The sequence below is a fragment of the Rhinoraja longicauda genome, chromosome 12, assembly GCF_053455715.1.
Source record: "Rhinoraja longicauda isolate Sanriku21f chromosome 12, sRhiLon1.1, whole genome shotgun sequence".
In the NCBI taxonomy this organism is placed as follows: Eukaryota; Metazoa; Chordata; class Chondrichthyes; order Rajiformes; family Arhynchobatidae; genus Rhinoraja; species Rhinoraja longicauda.
The window spans coordinates 13,801,155-13,820,474 of record NC_135964.1 but is presented as its reverse complement, the minus strand read 5'-3'; the positions used below and the strand labels follow the sequence as shown (position 1 = coordinate 13,820,474).

The following is a 19,320-nucleotide window of genomic DNA, read 5'->3' as shown; positions in this document are numbered from 1 at the left end:
GAACACATCTCCTGCAACTGCTTCATACATGGTTAATGTTGATCTTATACAATTCACAAATCCAAACGAAATTTGGGGCATTCTTAGAAATTATCATCATTTCCTGCAACTTCCACGGCATGTATACATGCATCACTGCCTGCGCCCCATTCTGTCCTGCTAATGGATTTGGCATTGCTCTCAGTAGCATTATCTTTTGTCGTTTTAGTTTCCTGCTGGTTCTCAGCCTCGCGTTTCCTTTGCTCTTCGTTGCACTCTCTCACTGATGAATTCAATTACTGCTGCTCCTTCCTCTTCTGCATCAGCCCTTCCCCTCTTTTCGTCCTCCTTTTCAGTTTCCCGGTCGCTATCGGTGTCATCTTCCTCTGGGGATGCCCTTCCCTGTGGGGGTGCCGATGCCCCCCCGATGGGATCTTAGTGGGGCAGTTCCTGCTCTTGGGGACAGGCAGCTAGGGGCATATGGAGGAGGTGTTCTACACCATTCCCGACTTTCCCAATTTACTCCTCATTCCCCTTCTATAAACAGGGTCGCCATGCCAGACAAGGAGTCCTCGGGGTTATTTCGCTTAGGTTTCCATTTTTGCATTACCAATTGTTTACAATCCTGTTGCCAACTGCATTTTTTTCCTCCTGATCATCATGCTGTTGCCACTCTGTCAATAATACATCCCAACCTTTCAATATGCCTTCCTTCGTACGTAACTCTATCACTCTACGACTTGCATTATACATCCAACTTTATGCCGAAACTCCTCCCACACATCTTGTGCTTCATATTTCCATTCCTCAATTCATTTCTTCCCTCTCTTCCCTCTCTTCCCTCTCTTCCCTCTCTTCCCTCTCTTCCCTCTCTTCCCTCTCTTCCCTCTCTTCCCTCTCTTCCCTCTCTTCCCTCTCTTCCCTCTTCCCTCTTCCCTCTTCCCCCTCCCCCTCTCCCCCTCTCCCCCTCTCCCCCTCTCCCCCTCTCCCCCTCTCCCCCTCTCCCCCTCTCCCCCCTTTCCCCTCCCCCTGCTTATTGACATCAGTCAGTCTACTATCACGTTAAGAATATATCAAGGGTGAAAGGACTTATGGCTCAGCAGGATAGCAGCAGCGGTTTTAGAAGCAGCTACTCGAGTTTCACTAAGACCAAGAAAGTGAATCACATCATTCCAGTTCTGAGGTCTCACACTCGCATCCAATCTGTCAAAGAATTAATCTCACAATACTACTGTTGATTCATAAAGCACTGAATGGTTTAGGGCCAAAATACATTTCTGGTCTTCTGCTACACTATAAACCATCCAGACCTCCCAGGTCTTCTGGGACAGATCTGCTCTCTGTTCCCAGAGTCAGAAGTAAACCTGGAGAAGCAGCGTTTAGGTTTTTTTTAATGCACCACATATATGGAACAAACTCCCAGAAAACTGCAGGTTCGTTGCAACACTCAGTCCCTTTAAATTGAAGCTGAAGACTTCTGTTTGACACAATCCAAATTTGTCCAACCTCTCCTTATAGGTGATAGTCTCTAATCCAGGTAGCATACTGACATTGCTACAAAACAAAAACTTAACTGATGCTTTATCGATATTTAAATTTGATTAGAAGAGGAGATTTCAAAGATCATGATTGCACTGACCTCAACTTTATTTAGTTGAACTGTATTTGTAGTTGAATGTAGATTTGCTGTACTGAATAGAATGTAGTTGGAAAGAAACCTGAGACCAGAAACTGCAGATACTGGAATGCTCGGGAAATTCAGCGGGTCAGGCAGCATCTGTGGAGGGAATGGACAGACGATGTATCAAGTCGGGAGGCTTCTTCATTCTGATCCACTACAGCTTACTCTAGTTCCTAAAGTGCAATAAGTCTGAAGAAGAGTCCTGACCCGAAACATTGTCCATTCCCTCCACAGATGCTGCCTAGCCCGCTGAGTTCCTCCAGCACTTTGGGTGTTTTGGAAAGAAAACTAGTAGTTTCAATTTTAGTTTTCTTGGCTGCAGGCTATAGTTGTTTCTCACTTCATGTTCCTAAGTATATTCACATTCTCCACGTTGGTTCCATCTTCAAGGTATTAACAGTGAGGACGAGTATGAAGAAAGAATCCTGCTGCGTCAGAGCTATCCCATCAAAACGAAAGGCTCCCAGCCGTGTGAGGCAGCCCGGATGTGGCCTGCCATGCAGGAAGCATCAAGAGTCATTACACTCCAGGGAACAGTGGTGAAGTACATGATGGATGGATCCACTGAGGTAAAGCATTCTTGATTTATTAACTTCAATCTGAATTATGGGGAAACAGCTACTAATCTGTTTTCCAGTCTTTTCCCTCTGCTCAATTACACAAAAATGTTGTTTTCGTCAGAATATATATTTAATTTGTTGGCCAAATCTAGCTAGATTGTTCTAAAATGGCCGCGTGGAAAATGCGATTTAAAAAAAAATATGAACAAAAGAAAGCTGGATTCCAGAGATGAGGTGAATATTACTACAATGCATCATTTGGACAAGTGTGGCTCCTACAGACTACAGACATGGTCAACTTCGAGAGTCAAGAGTGTTTAATCGCCATATGATACCAACAATGGAGCAATGTTCTTACTTGCAGCAGTATATTAGGACTGGAAACTCAATAACACACAGATAACGTTGAATGGGAGTTCACCGTCCGGCACGGCCTGTAATGTGGCAACTTCAACAGCCTGACCACGGGAGAAGACGGCAGGGGAAGAGAAAAGACATTCTGGCCTTCCATCACAGTGAGGAGGTGACTGGAGGAGACTCACTGTGATGGATGTTTCTTTTTTTTATGTTTGGAATCTAAGATGATTATGTTTGGAATCTAAGGGCATCGTTGTGGAATCCTTTCGAATTCACTGGGTTAAAACCTTACAAATCCCTTTATTACAGTGATGCAGATTACTTACACCATGTAATCTATAGCAGTTCAAGAAACTTCTTCCCATCAACCATCAAACTCTTGAACACTTATTCTTCCATGAGCTTTGTATTTGATTGCCCAAGGACTTAGGTTTTGTATTAGTATGGTCACCTAGTATCATAGTTATGAAGTTATTGTATTATTGATTATTATATATTTCTCTCCCTCCCCACCATCACAATCAGTTTCAATCAGACCCGAAACGTCACCTATCCATGTTCTCCAGAGATGCTGCCTGCCCCGCGAATTTCTCCAGCACTTTGTATCTATTTTTAGCCTGCTCTATGGGTGCTTTAGCAAGCAAGTACAGTTAAAGGTTTCAAGTGAGGAACATGTCCTTGGATCTTCAACTCCATGGAATCAGTGAAAGAGACAAAGGCATAAGCTGGAATCCAGTGCCGTAAATTGCTTAAAGAAGCTGCTGCTGCTTTTTCATATGAAGTTGCTGAGGGTCCTCATGTAGAAGAAAGAGTGGAGCCCAAGGGCTATTTTGAATAAATAGAGTTGTGTTATTGGTTTTGTGATCCTACCGCTGTTCTTTCCTTGTTATCCTCAGATTCTGTTTGCTGATGGGACCGTGAGCAGAAGTCCAGATTCAGGTCCTGTTTCCATTCCCCAACCATCTGCAGACCAGCCTGATCCGGAACAACAAGAACCAAAGGATGAGGAACTGACAAGACTCCCCAATGAGGAAGTACCAAAGAAAGGTAACAAGGACTGAACAGATGTAATGAAAATGAATTGCAAAATGGATAGGTCTGAAGAAAGGTCTCGGCCCAAAACGTCACCTATCCATGCTCTCCAGAGATGCTGGCTGACCCACAGAGTTATTCCAACATTTTGTGTACATCGAAGGATTGAACAGCTCATTACTTGTAAGTTTAGAAAGATGAATGAGGGGATCTTATTGAAACCTACTGAATAATGAATGGCCCAGATTGAGTGGATGTGGCGAGGAAGTTTTCAGTAGTGGGAAGGCTAGGACTAGAGGACACAGCGTCAGAGTAAAAGGACGTACCTTCAGAATGGAGATAAGGTATTTCTTCAACCATAGGTGGTGAATCTGTGGAACTCAGTTTCATAACTCACCTTTCACAAATCTCTTCCCTGCTTCAGTGTGTGGAGGGTTAAAAGAAAATCTAACTCCTTTTTGATATATAAATTTGCATTTCATACAACAGTACTTGCTCTTTCTTCCCTACACGAGGAAAGATCACTGATGCATAAAGAAGTTTCTGAGATTGATCCCATTTGTTTGCTTCTTCAAGGAAAGTATGGTCATATTGAACAGCCCGTACCACGTGCAGAAGAACCTCCTCCTTCAACACCAGTCCCTCCTCCATTAGAGCCTCTGCCTGGTACTTGGATAACCACCACACCCATTGGGTTAGTTATAGGGACCAAAGGCACAGAGAAGTTGGATATAAAACCTATCTTAGTCTACAAAGCCACAGACCCAGGAACTGGAGAGGTGAGTGTGATATGTTTTTTTAATTGCATTTGTAGCTTCATTATTTCTACTGTATGCATCTATAGTGTTAAATCTGCAAACGTCCAATTACACACTTTCCAAATATGTTTTGTTTATAAACACCCCCTCTTTGTTTTCTCAGAGTTCTTAGGATTCTCTAGACATGCCAGCTGATCGACTGAATATTTCCAGAATATATCCCTCAGACTGCATTTACATTTCACTCCTCCTCCTCCTCCTCCTTCCTTACCTGACATCCCCTTGTCTCCATCTCACCTCTCACCTGTGTTCAGCCATCTGCTATCATATCCCCCTCACCTGCATCCAGCTATCATTTCCAGCCTTTGTCCCCTTTTCGAGCTTTCTCTCCCCCGTTTACAATCAGTCTGAGGAAGGGTCTCGACCCTAAACGCCGCTTGTCCATTCCCTCCACAGATGCTGCCTGACCCGCTGTTACTCCGGCACTTTGTACTTTATGCATGATCCTTCTGCAGCTCCCTGTGTTTCAGAATGATCTTGTATTTCAGGTTTCCAACAACTACTTTGTTCTGCATCTCACAGTTTCAACATCATCGTTTGTTCTCTCAACTGTGATCATTCATCTCCCTCTATTTTAACTATTCCAGAATCAGGTGTGATTAACCAGCTTCCAACACTCTCTTATTGTCTATCAACTGAGCAATTTGCATCTGCATTCTATCCCAAATATATTCTTTTTCTTCTTTTCCCTCTTCTCAGCAACTTAAAATACACCTGATTTCTCAATTTTCCAGTTCTGTTGAAATGTTGTTAACCTGAAGTTAAATCAATATCCAGTTAACTCAATGGCTTCCCTGAGCAATGTCAGTAAGCTGCCCCTGCTAGCTCAGCTGCTCCATCTTAAATGCTAGTAACCTCAACCCACCAGCTAATAAAGCAGCGGTTGCTTAATCTTTCACTCGGTATTTCTCACATTAGAATAGTACCGTTTAGTTTGGTACAGCACAAGAACAGGCCCTTCAGCCCACAATGTCTGCCCAACATGATGCCAAGACCATTAATAATCTACCTGCACATAACCCATATCCCTCCATTCCCTGCATATCCCCATGCCTATCCAAAGTCTCTTAAATACCACTAAGTTACCTGCTTCAACCACCAACCCTGGCAGCACATTCCAGGCGTTCACCACCCTCTGCATTTAAAAAAAACTGCCACGCGCATCACTTTTAAAATTTGCTCTTCTTGCCTGAAACCTATGCCCTCTGGTATTTGATTTTCCATCCTAGGAAAACGATTCTGACTGTCTACTCTATCTATGCCTCTCATAATTTTACATATTTCTATCAGTCCGATGTTCCAGAGAAAACAATCCAAGTCTGTCCAACCTCCCCCTGTAGCTAACACCCCCTACGCCAGGCACCAATCTGGTAAACCTCCTCTGCATCGTCTCCAAAGCCACCACATCCTTCCTGTTGTGGAGGCGACCAGAACTCCACACAATACTCTAAAAACATTCTAATCCTCTTGAATCTAGTGGCCTCCAGAGGCAATTAAATGTTTTACTTTGCAGGAAAAAATGGCAGCAGGGCATGTGAATTACATTAACTATGTAAATCCATGTTGGCACACAGGTAATGGTTACAAGACAGGATAAGGTAATTACAGTGTTTGGAAATGACAATACTTTGGTGGAACATGCAGATGGAACTAGGATTACAACATTCTTTCAGGATATCTCAATCCCAGATTCCGAGATGCAAGATGAAAACGGTAAAAATAAGGCCTGTTGTTCCTGTTATATGAGATTTTATTTGCATTTTTTACGAACGGACATAATAATATAGCATGCATGTCATATTTCATGTCATACTGTAGTAATGGATTCCAGTTATTCGGGTGCTCATATATTGTATTCACGAAAGACAAGGGTGCAATCAAGAAAGCATGCTTCAAATCTCAGTCAGCGAGATATCTTCTCGTACGACAACAGCAACAATTAACGGTGCCTTTAATTCAGCAGGAACTCCCAATGGTTTTCACAGAAGCATAATCAAATAAAATGTAGCATTAAACAATGTAAAAAGATTTAGGCACCCTTCTTCAAACCCAATCCAAAACATCGCCTATCCATGTTCCCCAAGGATACTGTCAGACCCGCTGGATTACTCCAGCATTTTGTGTCATTTTTTGTTAAGCTAGCTTCTGCAGTTCCTTGTATCTAAAAAGATATTAGAGCCGATGACTAATAAAGACACAAAGTGCTGGAGTAACCTCGCAGGTCAGGCAGCATCTCTGGAAAAGATTAAATGTGTGGGAAGGAACTGTGTCACCCATTCCTTCTCTCCAGAGATGCTGTCTGACCCGCTGAGTTACTCCAGCTTTTTGTGTCCATCTTTGGAGAACATGGATAGGTGATGTTTTGGGTTTGAGAAGGATCCCGACATGAAACGTCACCCATCCATGTTCTCCAGGATTGCTGCCTGGCCCACTGAGTTACTCCAGCACTTTGTGCCTTTTCTTATAAACCAGCATCTGCAGTCCCTTGTTTCTCCAGATGACTAATAACTTGGCCAAATCTATGCCGAAAATGCTGGAAATACTCAGCAGGTGTGGCACCATCTGTGGAGATATAAACTGAGTTAATGTGACCTTTAGAACATAGCACAGTACAGCACAGGAACAGGCCCTTTGGCCCACAATGTATGTGCCAAACATTATGCCAAAATTAATTAATTTCACATGATCCATATCCATGTTACTAACTAAAAGCTTATTAAATGCCACTATTGTATCTGCCTGGTCCAAGAAACGTACAAGTGAATTATATAAGTGACTTTCAAAACCAAATCAGAAACATTTCATTGTTATTTGATTGTTATCAATCAATCAGTACAGCATGGAAACGGCCCTTCAGCCCACAATGTCCATGCCAAACACAATGTCAAGTTGTTAATCACCTCCACCTGCACGTGATCCATATCCCTCCATTCCCTACATATCCATGTGCATATCTAAAGGCCTTCTAAATGCCACAATTGTATCTGCCTTCACCACCACCACCAGCATCACCACCCTCTGCCACCCTTTCATCAGAACGTAGAGGTAGAACTGGTTGCAAGGAAGCAGGGAAATGGGAAAGAAATCTGGATGGATTGAATGATGAAATTGATGGCAGATTTCCATTATCTGCAGTCGTTCTCTTTGGGTCAGGGCAGTAATCTTTAAAGAGAGTGCTGGAGTGGGAAGGAAAGCCGGGATAGCAAAGAGAAGTAAGGAGGCAAGTCAGAGTTTCAGTTCTTGGTAATTGAAGTCACCTTGGTCAGTTGCAGTGTGATCTAGAGGCGGAGTTGTGGAAGTGCAGATATCTCTGGCATGTAGTATAAGAAAATAACTGCAGATGCTGGTACAAATCGATTTATTCACAAAATGCTGGAGTAACTCAGCAGGTCAGGCAGCATCTCGGGAGAGAAGGAATGGGTGACGTTTCGGGTCGAGACCCTTCTTCAGTCTGAAGAAGGGTCTCGACCCGAAACATCACCCATTCCTCTCCCGAGATGCTGCCTGACCTGCTGAGTTATTTCAGCATTTTGTGAATAATATCTCTGGCATGTGTCGGGCTGGACGACATGACAGAGAAAGGGAGGGAAAGGGCCTTGAAGTGAACTGAAAGCAAGGGTGGGAACTATAACTGGAGTCAATTTAGGTCAATATGTAGGCCAATGTAGGATTTGGACACGCAAGAGGCAGGAAACATGTTCCTGATGTTGGGGGAGTCCAGAACCAGGGGCCACAGTTTAAGAATAAGGGGGTAGGTCATTTAGAACAGAGATGAGGAAATCTTTTTCACCCACAGAGTTGTGAATCTGTGGAATTCTCTACCTCAGAAAGCAGTGGAGGCCAATTCTCTGGATGCTTTCAAGAAAGAGTTAGGTAGAGCTCTTAAAGATAGCGGAATCAAGGGATATGGGGAGAAGGCAGGAACGGGGTACTGATTGTGGATGATCAGCCATGATCACAGTGAATGACGGTGCTGGCTTGAAGGGCCAAATGGCCTACTCCTGCACCTATTGTCTAATAGGTAGTGGGACATTAGGCAAACAAGACTTGATATAAGGTAGAAATTGGACAGCAATGTTTTGGATGACCTCCAGCTAAAACAACAAGAACAAAATAAATTACTTTTATTCAAGCTGTGATTCTGAAATTCTGCTTTCAGCATTTAGTCAAAAACCTAGTGACACCAAATTTTCAGTTCCTCCAGTGGAGAAATGTCCAAGTGAATTATATAAATGATTTTCAAAAGCAAGAACAGAAGTTGTTCATTGTCATGACATATCTATGAGTTAACAGAACAGTACAGCACAGGAACAGGCCAAACAGGATGCCAAGTTCAAGTAGTCACCTCAGCTTGCACATGATCCATATTCCTCCATTTCCTACATCCAAGGGACAAGAGTGTTTAATTGTCATATGTCCCAAAACAGAACAATGAAATTATTTCTTGCAGCAACTCCAGGTACCTATCTAAAGCCTCCTAAACGCCACTATCGTATATAAATCTTAACACCCATGGCAGGGCATTCCAGGCACCTGTGTAAAAAAAATCTTGCCCCAGCACATCTCCTTAAAATTTTGCCCCTCTCAACTTAAAACTATGCCTTCTGGTTTCTCACATTTGCTGCCTGACCTGGTGAGTTACTCCAGCATGGTGTTCTGCTCAAGATTCCAGCATCTGCAGCTTCTTGTGTCTCCACAAGTTTATTCATTTAAACAAGGATTGTAGAGCTACATGGAAAAAGGCAAAAATAAATTTGGAAGGTAAGATTCCATGGGATTCAAGGAGAGATAGCTGAATGGATAGAAAACTGGCTTCATGGAAGGAAACAGAGGGTGATAGTGTAAAGTTGCTTTTCGGAATTGAGGCCTGTGACTAGTGGTGTTCCTCAGGGTTCAGTGCTGGGACCATTGGTGTTTGTCATCTGTATCGATGGTTTGAATGAGAAGGTGCATGGCATGGTTAGTAAGTTTGCAAATGACACAAAAGTGGGTGATATTGTAGATAATGAAGGTTGTGAAAAATTGCAGCAGGTGGGCTGAGAAATGGTTTTGGAATTTAATGCAGAAAAATGTGTGGTGTAGTGTTTTGAGAGCACGAACATGGACAAAACCTACATAGTGAATGATAGGGCTCTGCGGAGTGTTATAGAGCATACAGGTGCATAGTTTGTTGAAAGTAGCATCACAGGTAGATCAGGTGGTCAAAATGGCTTTTGACACATTGGCCTACATCAGTCAGAGCATTGACAATAGAAGTTGAATGAATGAATGAATGAATGAATGAATAAGTTTATTGGCCAAGTATGCATATACAAGGAATTGGCAGGTTATGTTGCAATTGTATAAGACGTTGGTGAAGCCTCATTTAGAGTATTGTGTTCAGTTTTGGGCACCATGTTACAGGAAAGATATTGTCAAGCTGGGAAGGGTGCAGAGTAGATTTACGAGGATATTGCCAGGACTTGAGGGCGTGAGCTATTGGGAGAGGTTGAGTAGGCTAGACTCTATACCTTAGAGTGCAGGAGCATGAGGAGTGATCTTATACAGGTATACAAAATCATGAGAGGAATAGATCGGGCAGACACAGAGTCTCTTGCCCAGAGTAGGGGAATCAAGAACCAGAGGTTTAAGGTGAGGGGGGAAATGTTTAATAGGAAACTGAGCGGCAACGTTTTTACACAAATGGTAGTGTGTGTATGGAACGAGCTGCCAGGGAGGTAGTTGCGGCAGGTACTATCGCAAGGTTTAAGAAACAGTTAGACAGTTACATGAATAGGACAGGTTTGGAGGGATATGGGCTAAACGCAGGCAGGTGGGATAAGTGTAGTGTGGTCGAAGGGCCCATTTTCTCGCTGCAAGATTCTATGATTCTGTTACTCTGTTGCTTTTTTATTTTGTTTGTGTTTTTTGTAATGATTTCATGATTTTAAAACATTTGATTTTTAATTGATTTTTCACATAAAATGGCGTTAAAATTGTACTTTGTTTATAATCGGTTTTGCATGCAAGCTTCTGAACATGAGGCATCTGCTTGATGTTCATTGGAAGCAGGGTTTAATGTCTGAAAAGTTTCAGACATTAAGCCCTGAACAGTGCAGAACAGTTTCATGAGCAGGGTTTACCCTGGCCTGCTAACATTGACTGATGACATTATTTTAATCCCTGTCACTACTCTTCATCTGAACCAGCAAAATAAGCCTTTCAATTTGGAATGAGCTGTTTTGGAGGAATGCAGAATGTTGGTACAAGGCAACACAGTGGGGCAGCTGGTAAAGCTGCTGCCTCACAGCACCAGAGACCAGGGTTTGAGCCTGACCAGGTGCTGGCTGGGTGGAGTTTGTTCCTTCTCCCTCTGACCACGTGGGTTTTCTCCAGGTGCTCCAGTGTCCTCCCACATCCCAAAGCTGTGTGGGGTTTGTTGGTTAATTGGTTTCTGTAAATTGGCCTTAGTGTGTAGAAGTGATGACAAAGTATAATGATATAATGATATAATGATATAAAGTATAAGGATAACATAGAACTAGTGTGAACTGGTGATCGATGGATGGCGTGGACTCAGTGGCCCAAAGGGCCTGTTTCCATGCTGTATCTTTAATTTCAACTAAGTGCCAATGCTAACTCCACTCAGAAGATCTCAGGGCTATTTCCGGAGTTACCTGATGCTGGAATCCCCTCTCAGTTATTTTACATATCCCATTAGTTTATTTTTTTTCTTCTGCCCTCTGCCATCAGCTTGCATTGCTTCAAACAATAAATAATCTTCCCCCTGCTTTTCTGATATTCCCCTAAGTGTGATGAACAAAGTCATGTCAGGGAATGAATAACAGAAGCTACAGAAGCAGCCACAAACCACAGTGATCTGGATCTTAACACAAGGGTCAACATCACAGTGTACTGGCATCAGGCCTCACTTTTTAATACTGAAAGAAATTCAATGATCTTATCAGTGCATTGTAGGTGAGTACTGGTCATATGAGGGAAGGATATTCAATTCTGGTATCCCACTGGGATGGTTAATAGCGCATAGAATTAGGCCAGGACTGGACTAGGGTGGACTCGGCCCAGCTCCACCTTGCTGGAAATCCATCACAAATAAAAATCTCCTTTCTGTAATCCCATGACATTTCCAACTGATATAAAGTTCTCATTTTAAGTTTAAATACAAATAATCACTTCAACGGTTGTGTGTTTTTGCAGAAAAAGTGACCAGATACGTTAAGTGCATCAAGGTGGAGTGTGTGGGATTTGCCACAACGTTAATGAACTGGGATGACTGTTCCTGCTGCACTGTGTTTGGAAACGGCACAACCATCATTGCCAAGCCACAGGGACTCTACCAGGTAACATGGCAGCTAAAGCGATTCTTAAACCAAAGCAATGAGTATCAAGCTTATTAGTTAAGTATACGGTGCACCCCAACATTTATTTATGAAGGGTTTAGAGGGATGTGGGCCAAATCCTACATGGGACTAGCTTAGGTAGGGCATCTTGGTTGGTATGGACTAGTTGGGCTGAAGGCCCTGTTTCCATGCTGTATGACTAAAAGGATCAGCAATGGCACAGTAGTTCTGCAGTGCTTTAAAGAGTAAATCCCCACCAGGGGGCGCCGCACGATGGCTGCCTCGCCTACAGTCTGTCTGTTTTTTTCAAACTTTTCTGTTATTTTTAGTAAGTTTTAAAAGTTTGTGTAAATGTTCTCTGGTTTGTTTTATGTGGGGCGTGGGAGAGGGGGTCGGGGGAAACTTTTTTTCAATCTCTTACCTTGCCGGAGATGCGATTGTTTTCCGGATCGTATCTCTGGTCGCTCTGTGGCCTAACATCATGGAGCTGGAGGTCTTTCCTGGGACTGACCTTGAGTCCCCGCAGGGGCGTGGACTTATCATCTGAACCTGCGATCCCTTGCCTGGGATGGACGCTCCAATGCAGCCTGTGGACTTTAACATCAGAGCTCACATTCTCGGGTTGAGACCGGTCGGGAGCTCCAAAAGCTGCACGGGGTTCGACTGGTCCCGACCCGGGGTAGATCGCCGGCGCGGGGGAGCTGAGATCTCCCCCGATGAAGGAGCTTGATCGCCCCGACGAGGAAGGCTCGCCGCTGGCTACGGGAGTCAAGATCATCCCATCAACGGAAGGTTAGAACCAGGGCCGTTTTTACAACATTATGGGCCCCAGGGCAAAGCAGTGTACTGGGGCCCCTACCGTTACCCTCCCCCACCCCCCTTTCCCTACCAGCCCCCCCCTGTCGTGCCGGCGAAAAGCACTTACCGAAAAGCACTTAGCGATGGACTTAGGGTGCTACATTGTTGCGAAAAGCACTTACAGATCGCTGTGAGAAGCACTTAGTGACCGAAAATGTTGCGAAAAAAGCACTTATTGAACCTACATTTTTAAAGTAGTATTTATTTATTGCAAGTCACTTAACATACACAGATCAGCATGGGGCCCCTATGCTCGTGGGCCCCCGGGCAAGTGCCCATCAGGCCCATGCGTTAAGATGGCCCTGGTTAGAGCCCCTGACCGTTGGAGGACAAAGAAGGGAGAGATTGAACTGTTTTTCACCTTCTATCACAGTGAGGAATGTGGAGGAGTCACAGTGGTGGATGTTCATGTTAAAATGTATTTTGTGTGTCCTGTTGCTTTTTACTGTTATGACTGTACGGCAAATGAAGTTCCTCGTATGTTGCAAAACATACTTGGCTAATAAAGTTTTATTGTGATTGTGATTCATGGTCACATTTTATCTTTCATTCTGAGTTTACCGGCAATGCCAAGTGATTGGGATATGGTTTATGATATGGTGGGAGTCAGTGGGTTTATTTATTGTCACGTGCAGAGTGATACAGTGAAAAGCTTGATCTGCGGTGCTATCCAGTCAAATCACACTACAAATAAGTACCATAGGTCTTCTTCTGGAACAGCACGCAGAGCGTTGCCATGTTCTGACCCCATCTTGCAATTTCCAAATCTTTAAAAAATAAGTAGGACTTGATGCCACATTGGTAAATGTCTAATTAGGACAAATGATGTCTCCAGAGGACTCCCTTCCATAAGCTCAGGAAGACAAAGGTAACAACAGTGTTTAAAATATGATATCCTTTATTCTTAACAATAATAATGAGTGGATATGAGTATTGGAGTAAAGAGGTCCTTCTGCAGTTGTACAGAGCCCTGGTGAGAGCACACCTGGAGTATTGTGTGCGGTTTTGGTCTCCGAATTTGAGGAAGGACATTCCTCCTATTGAGGCAGTGCAGTGTAGGTTCACGAGGTTAATCCCCGGGATGGCGGGACTGTCATATGAGGAAAGATTGGGCTTGTATTCACTGGAATTTGGAAGGATGAGAGGGGATCTCATAGAAACGCAAAAAATTATAAAAAGACTGGACAAGCTGGATGCAGGAAAAATGTTCCCAATGTTGGGGGAGTCCAGAACCAGGGCCACAATCTAAGAATAAAGGGGAGGCCTTTTAAAATTGAGGTGAGAAAAAAATGTTTTCACCCAGAGAGTTGTGAATTTGTGGAATTCTCTGCCACAGGAGGCAGTGGAGGCCAATTCACTGGATGGATTTAAAAGAGAGTTAGATAGAACTCTAGGGGCTAGTGGAATCAAGGGATATGGGGAGAAGGCAGGCATGGGTTACTGATTGTGGATGATCAGCCATGATCACAATGAATGGCGGTGCTGGCTCGAAGGGTCAAATGGCCTCCTCCTGCACCTATTTTCTATGTTCCCATTATGTTTCTATTAAGTTAAATCTCATTGTTTATAACAATAAGCAATTGTATAATTATTACAACTATCTTTAGGATACTATACCTTTAGATGCAACCAATCCAGACTTTCTGTACGAGGGAATAGAACCATATTCCTTCATTCCCTGCATATCCATGTGCCTATCTAAAAGCCTCTTAAGAACCACTATTGTATCTGCTTCCACCACCACCCTTGGCAGTGCATTCCAGGCATCTACCACTCTCTGGTAGATTTATTTAGTCAGAGGGTGGTGAACATGTGGAATTCTTTACAACAGAAGGCTGTGGAGGCTGTCAATTGATATTTTTAAGGTAATTGATAAATTCTCGATTAGTACAGGTGTCAGGGGATATGGGGAGAAGACAGGAGAATAAGATCATAAGGAATAGGAGTAGAATTAGTCCATTCGGTCCATCAAGTCTACTCTGCCATTCAAGCATTGGTTGACCATCTCTCCCTCCTAACCCCATCCTGCTGCCTTCTCCCCATAACTTCTGGGGTTAGGAGGGAGAGCTAGATTGAATAGTGGAGTAGACATGATGGGCCAAATGGCCTAATTTCATTCCTATCACTTATGACCTTATGATCTCTGTTCCAAAAAACTTGCCCATACATCTCCTTTAAACTTTCCCCTCCTGCCCTTAAAGCTATGCCTCCTATCCTTGATTTTTGGCTGAATTTGTTATGTGACGGGTTCGTGTTTAATCATTCCATCCTCTCCCTCCTGATGATCACCATTGTTTTCAATGCTGGGATTTTACTGAGCTGTCGGTACGGTACGTTCATTGTTAAAATTCATGTGTACAGCGTGCTAACCAGTCAGCAGAAATCAATACATGATTACAATCGATCCATTTACAGTGTATAGATACATGATAAGGGAATAAAGTTTAGTGCAAGGTAAAGCCAGCAAAGGATAGTCTGTAGGTCACCAAAGAGGTAGATAGTAGTTCAGCACTTCTCTCTGGTTGTGGCAGGATGATTAATTTGCCTTATAACTGCAGAGAAGAAACTGCCCCTGAATCTGGAGGTGTGCGTTTTCACACTTACATACCTTCTGCCCGATGGGGGAGGGGAGAAGAGGGAGTGGCCAGGGTGCGACTCGTCCTTGATTATGCTGCTCTCCTTGCCGAGGCAGCGTGAGGTATAAATGGAGTCAATGGAAGGGAGGTTGGTTTGTGTGATGGGAGTGAGCTGCGTCCACAATTCTCTACAATTCCTTGCGGTCTTGCGACAAAAAGCGTACTTTTTGGCGTTTGCTTTTCAGATTTTTCCAGCAAGTGCAGGGAATCTTTTAATAGACCAGGATGGCGATGCTGTATACACATCGTGGACCAATAATGATGTTGGAATGCTCTCTACTATCAGTCAAATGGAACTGCAGCACGGTGCTTATTTTATGAGATATAAGTCACCAATCATCTGTGAGGTCATGGATCCAGAGAGAAATTATTTCCAGGTGATGCAATATACAGTTCATAATTTATGTAATAGTTGCCCTATTCACCCTGGTTTATATGTCCCAGCTTTCATTAAAAGTAATAGTATGCCCATCTTCAGTAAATGGATTTGGTTGAAATTCTCGCAAAAAGCACAATAAATAAAACTGGAATTCCAGGAAGAATCTTTTTCATTACAAAGATGATTAAAGGGAGACATGTCTTGAGAGTCACCAGGACTGTGTTTCATTTACTTTAGCATAAAATATTCTGCAATTTTCACAGCATTCCCCAGAGAGAGTTTCATGTGCAGATCTATGGGTCATTGGTCATTGTTGGAGAGTGGAGAATAGTGATTAGGATGGTTTGGGGGAAATTACACACCATGTAATCAGAGAAAGCTTAGGCTCTAAAGACAAACTGTGGATTTGGGAATTGTGTATAACAGGGAGAGTCTGACGGTGGATGATAGTCTAAATGTGGAAGGGTTGGGATTGCGGAGAGGCTGGGGGGTTGTTGCTACATTGGGGAATGTCTAATGAACTTCCAAACTTCCCAGGTCAGCACTGCAAGAGTGAGGAATGTTGTTCCAGGGTTTCCCTCCACATCACAAAGACATACGGGTGTGTAGTTTAATTGGCCCTCTGTAAATTGACCCTAGTGTGTAGGGAGTGGATGAGAAAATGGGATAACATAGAACAAGTGTGAGATGGTCGACGTGGACTCGGTGGGCCGAAGAGCCTGTTTTCATGCTGCATCTTTCAATCAATCAATCAATGTCAAACAAGGGATGCCCAGGATAGTATCACTATGAAATGATCCAAAAGGATTGTTGCTTGGGGAATGCATCATCGATTTAGGTTGAGGTTTATTATTATTATGTGTTGCGAGGTATAAGGAAAAGCTTTGTGTTGCATGCTGTCCAGACAGATCAAACTCATACGACAGGAGAACAAAGTGCAACGTACGGTACAGAATATAGTTCTCAGCAATGTAGTGCACCACCTCATGCACCCTTGAAGCAGACATTGCATCATACTCTCAATGGTGACCAACAATGGATGTGCCACTTGAACTTTGCCAGAAATGGTTATTATTCAACTTAGCTGCTTCCAACAAGATGCTGAAAAAGACAGCATAATAAAATTGAATTTCAAAGCAAGAGAGTTTTAATGACATACCTCTAGTGCAGTAATTGAGTTTTACAAACCGATTTAAGCATATCTAAGTTTAGGTTTAATATTGTCACTTGTAATACAGTGTACACTGTACTTGAGGTATAGTGAAACACTTTGTTTTGCATGCTAATCAATCAGATCAAATAATACAATACCTGTACATAAATTCAATCAAAGTCAAACTCAAGTACAATAGGTAGAACAAATGGGAAGATACAGAGTGCAGAATATAGTTCTCAGCAATATAGAGTATAGAATTATAGTACCAGAGACAAAGCCCAATGTCCACAAAGGGGTAGACGTGAATTGGACAGTACCCGAGCTTATGGAAGAACTGTTCAGATGCCTGATAACAGAGGGGAAGAAGCTGTTCCTGAGTCTGGTGGTGTGCGCTTTCAAGCTTCTGTATCTTCTACTGGATGGGGGGATGTCATGGAGAATTTAATCAGAGAAAGCTTAGGCTCTGAAGACAAACTGTGGATTTGGGAATTGTGTATAAACAAAAGTCAAACATATCAGTATAGACATATGTAAAGGATGAACAAGAGTTGGTGTAGAATAGAAAATTAGCAGGGATCCCTAAAGGTGATATAAATGGAGTTAAGATGATGAATGGTTCTGCTTTATATGGTATATAATTTGTATGATAAAGATGTTGTGTAACCAGTAACGGTTGCAAATTCATATATGGCATGATTTATAAAGATGGTTCAAACTTATTTCATTTTATACATTAGGTAATGTTAGATGGAAATATATTTGCTTCCATTAACAATGCCGAACAGGAGAGTGAACACCAACTGGTTAAACATCAACCCATCACTTACAGCAAACACAGCCCAAGGTTTGTGACTAATCTACTTTATTTTTACTTTGAAAGGATTATACTGAACAGTCAGCCAGTGCAGAAGGGAGAAATCGCCACATACCGAATAAATATAACATTAAATATTTCCAATCAAGACAGTTTTGTCTGTGCAGGGCAATAGGTCTAAAATGAACATTGAAAACATGGCCAGCTGTCTTTCATTGCAGCTGTTCTTCTGTTTTATTGTCTGCAGAACAGGTCCATGTTGGACCATCAATAATAGTGGAGTTAGTTAACACTGATCCACCAACTACCTGAAAGTTTGCATTGCATTCCATGTATTAATTAGGCGTGGGAACGATTGAATCCTATTTTCAATTTTAATTTTATAGTAGTTGGATTAACCTGCATGTTGGATTATTGCTTGTGTGACTAAAATATAAAATGAAACACTAACTAAAGATCACTAAGAATCTTTGGGTTTTGTTGTAACACTGATGGTTAATCTGGCAGATGCCAGAATCTTGAGCAAACCACAGGGTGCTGGAGGAACTCAATGGGTCAGGCATCATCTGGGGAGAGATTGGAGAAGTGACGTTTTGGGTCGGACCGCTCCTTTAGACTAATTTAGTCCTCCAGCATTTTGTTTTTTGCTTCTACATCTGCCCATTTGTGCTTTTCTCTTGATTATCTTTTGAAGGTATGTCTAGTGATGTACTACTGGATTTTGCAACAATGATTCTTAACTGTTAATAATATTTATTATAAGACGTTGATTAGGCCAAATTGGGAGTATTGTGTTTAGTTTTGATAACCCTGCAAAAGGAATGTCGTATTTCAACTGCAAAGAGTGCAGAAAAGATTTACGAGGATGTTGCCAGGACTTGAAGGCTTGAGCTGAAGGGAGAGGTTGGGCATGCTTGGTTTTTATTCCTTGGAGTGCAGGAGGCTGAGGGGTGATCTGATAGAGGTACATAATATCATGATGGAAATCGATAGGATGAATGCATAGAGTCTTCTACCAGGGTAGGGGAATCAAGAACCACAGGACATAGCTTGAATGTGAGAGGAGAAAGATTTAATAGTGCAACATAGTAAATGGGTGCAGGAGGAGGCCATTCGGCCCTTCGAGCCAGCACTGCCATTCATTGTGATCATGGCGGATCATCCACAATCAGTAACCCGTGCCTGCCTTCTCCCCATATCACTTGATTCCACTAGCCCCAAGAGCTCCATCTAACTCGCTCTTAAATCCATCTAGTGATTTGGCCTCCACTGCCCTCTGTGGCAGAGAATTCCACAAATTCACAACTCTCTGGGTGAAAAAGTTCCTTCTCACCTCAGTTTTAAATGGCCACCCCTTTATTCTAAGACTGTGGCCCCTGGTTCTGGACTCGCCCAACATTGGGAACATTTTTCCTGCATCCAGCTTGTCCAGTCCTTTTATAATTTTATATGTTTCTATAAGATCCCCATCTCATCCTTCTAAACTCCAGTGAATACAAGCCTAGTCTTTTCAATCTTTCCTCATATGACAGTCCCGCCATCCCAGGGATCAATCTCGTGAACCTACGCTGCACTGCCTCAATTACAAGGATGTCCTTCCTCAAATTAGGAGACCAAAAGTGTACACAATACTCCAGATGTGGTCTTAACAGCGCCCTATACAACTGCAGAAGAACCTCTTTACTCCTATACTGATATCCTCTCATTATG

At 42.8% G+C, this 19,320-nt stretch overlaps 1 protein-coding gene across 10 annotated transcripts in view; it reads left to right on the top strand.

Annotated features, from left to right (window-relative positions):
* LOC144598733 (sperm-associated antigen 17-like) overlaps positions 1 to 19,320 on the top strand; it is a 134,003-nt gene that overhangs the window by 63,422 nt on the left and 51,261 nt on the right. For all 10 annotated transcript variants that reach the window (XM_078409083.1, XM_078409091.1, XM_078409085.1 and 7 more), the window contains 7 exons: positions 2,051 to 2,229; positions 3,474 to 3,624; positions 4,186 to 4,388; positions 6,002 to 6,140; positions 11,625 to 11,767; positions 15,447 to 15,638; positions 17,534 to 17,640. In XM_078409083.1, the coding sequence (XP_078265209.1) occupies positions 2,051 to 2,229; positions 3,474 to 3,624; positions 4,186 to 4,388; positions 6,002 to 6,140; positions 11,625 to 11,767; positions 15,447 to 15,638; positions 17,534 to 17,640 (1,114 nt within the window). The remainder of the gene's footprint in view (positions 1 to 2,050; positions 2,230 to 3,473; positions 3,625 to 4,185; positions 4,389 to 6,001; positions 6,141 to 11,624; positions 11,768 to 15,446; positions 15,639 to 17,533; positions 17,641 to 19,320) is intronic.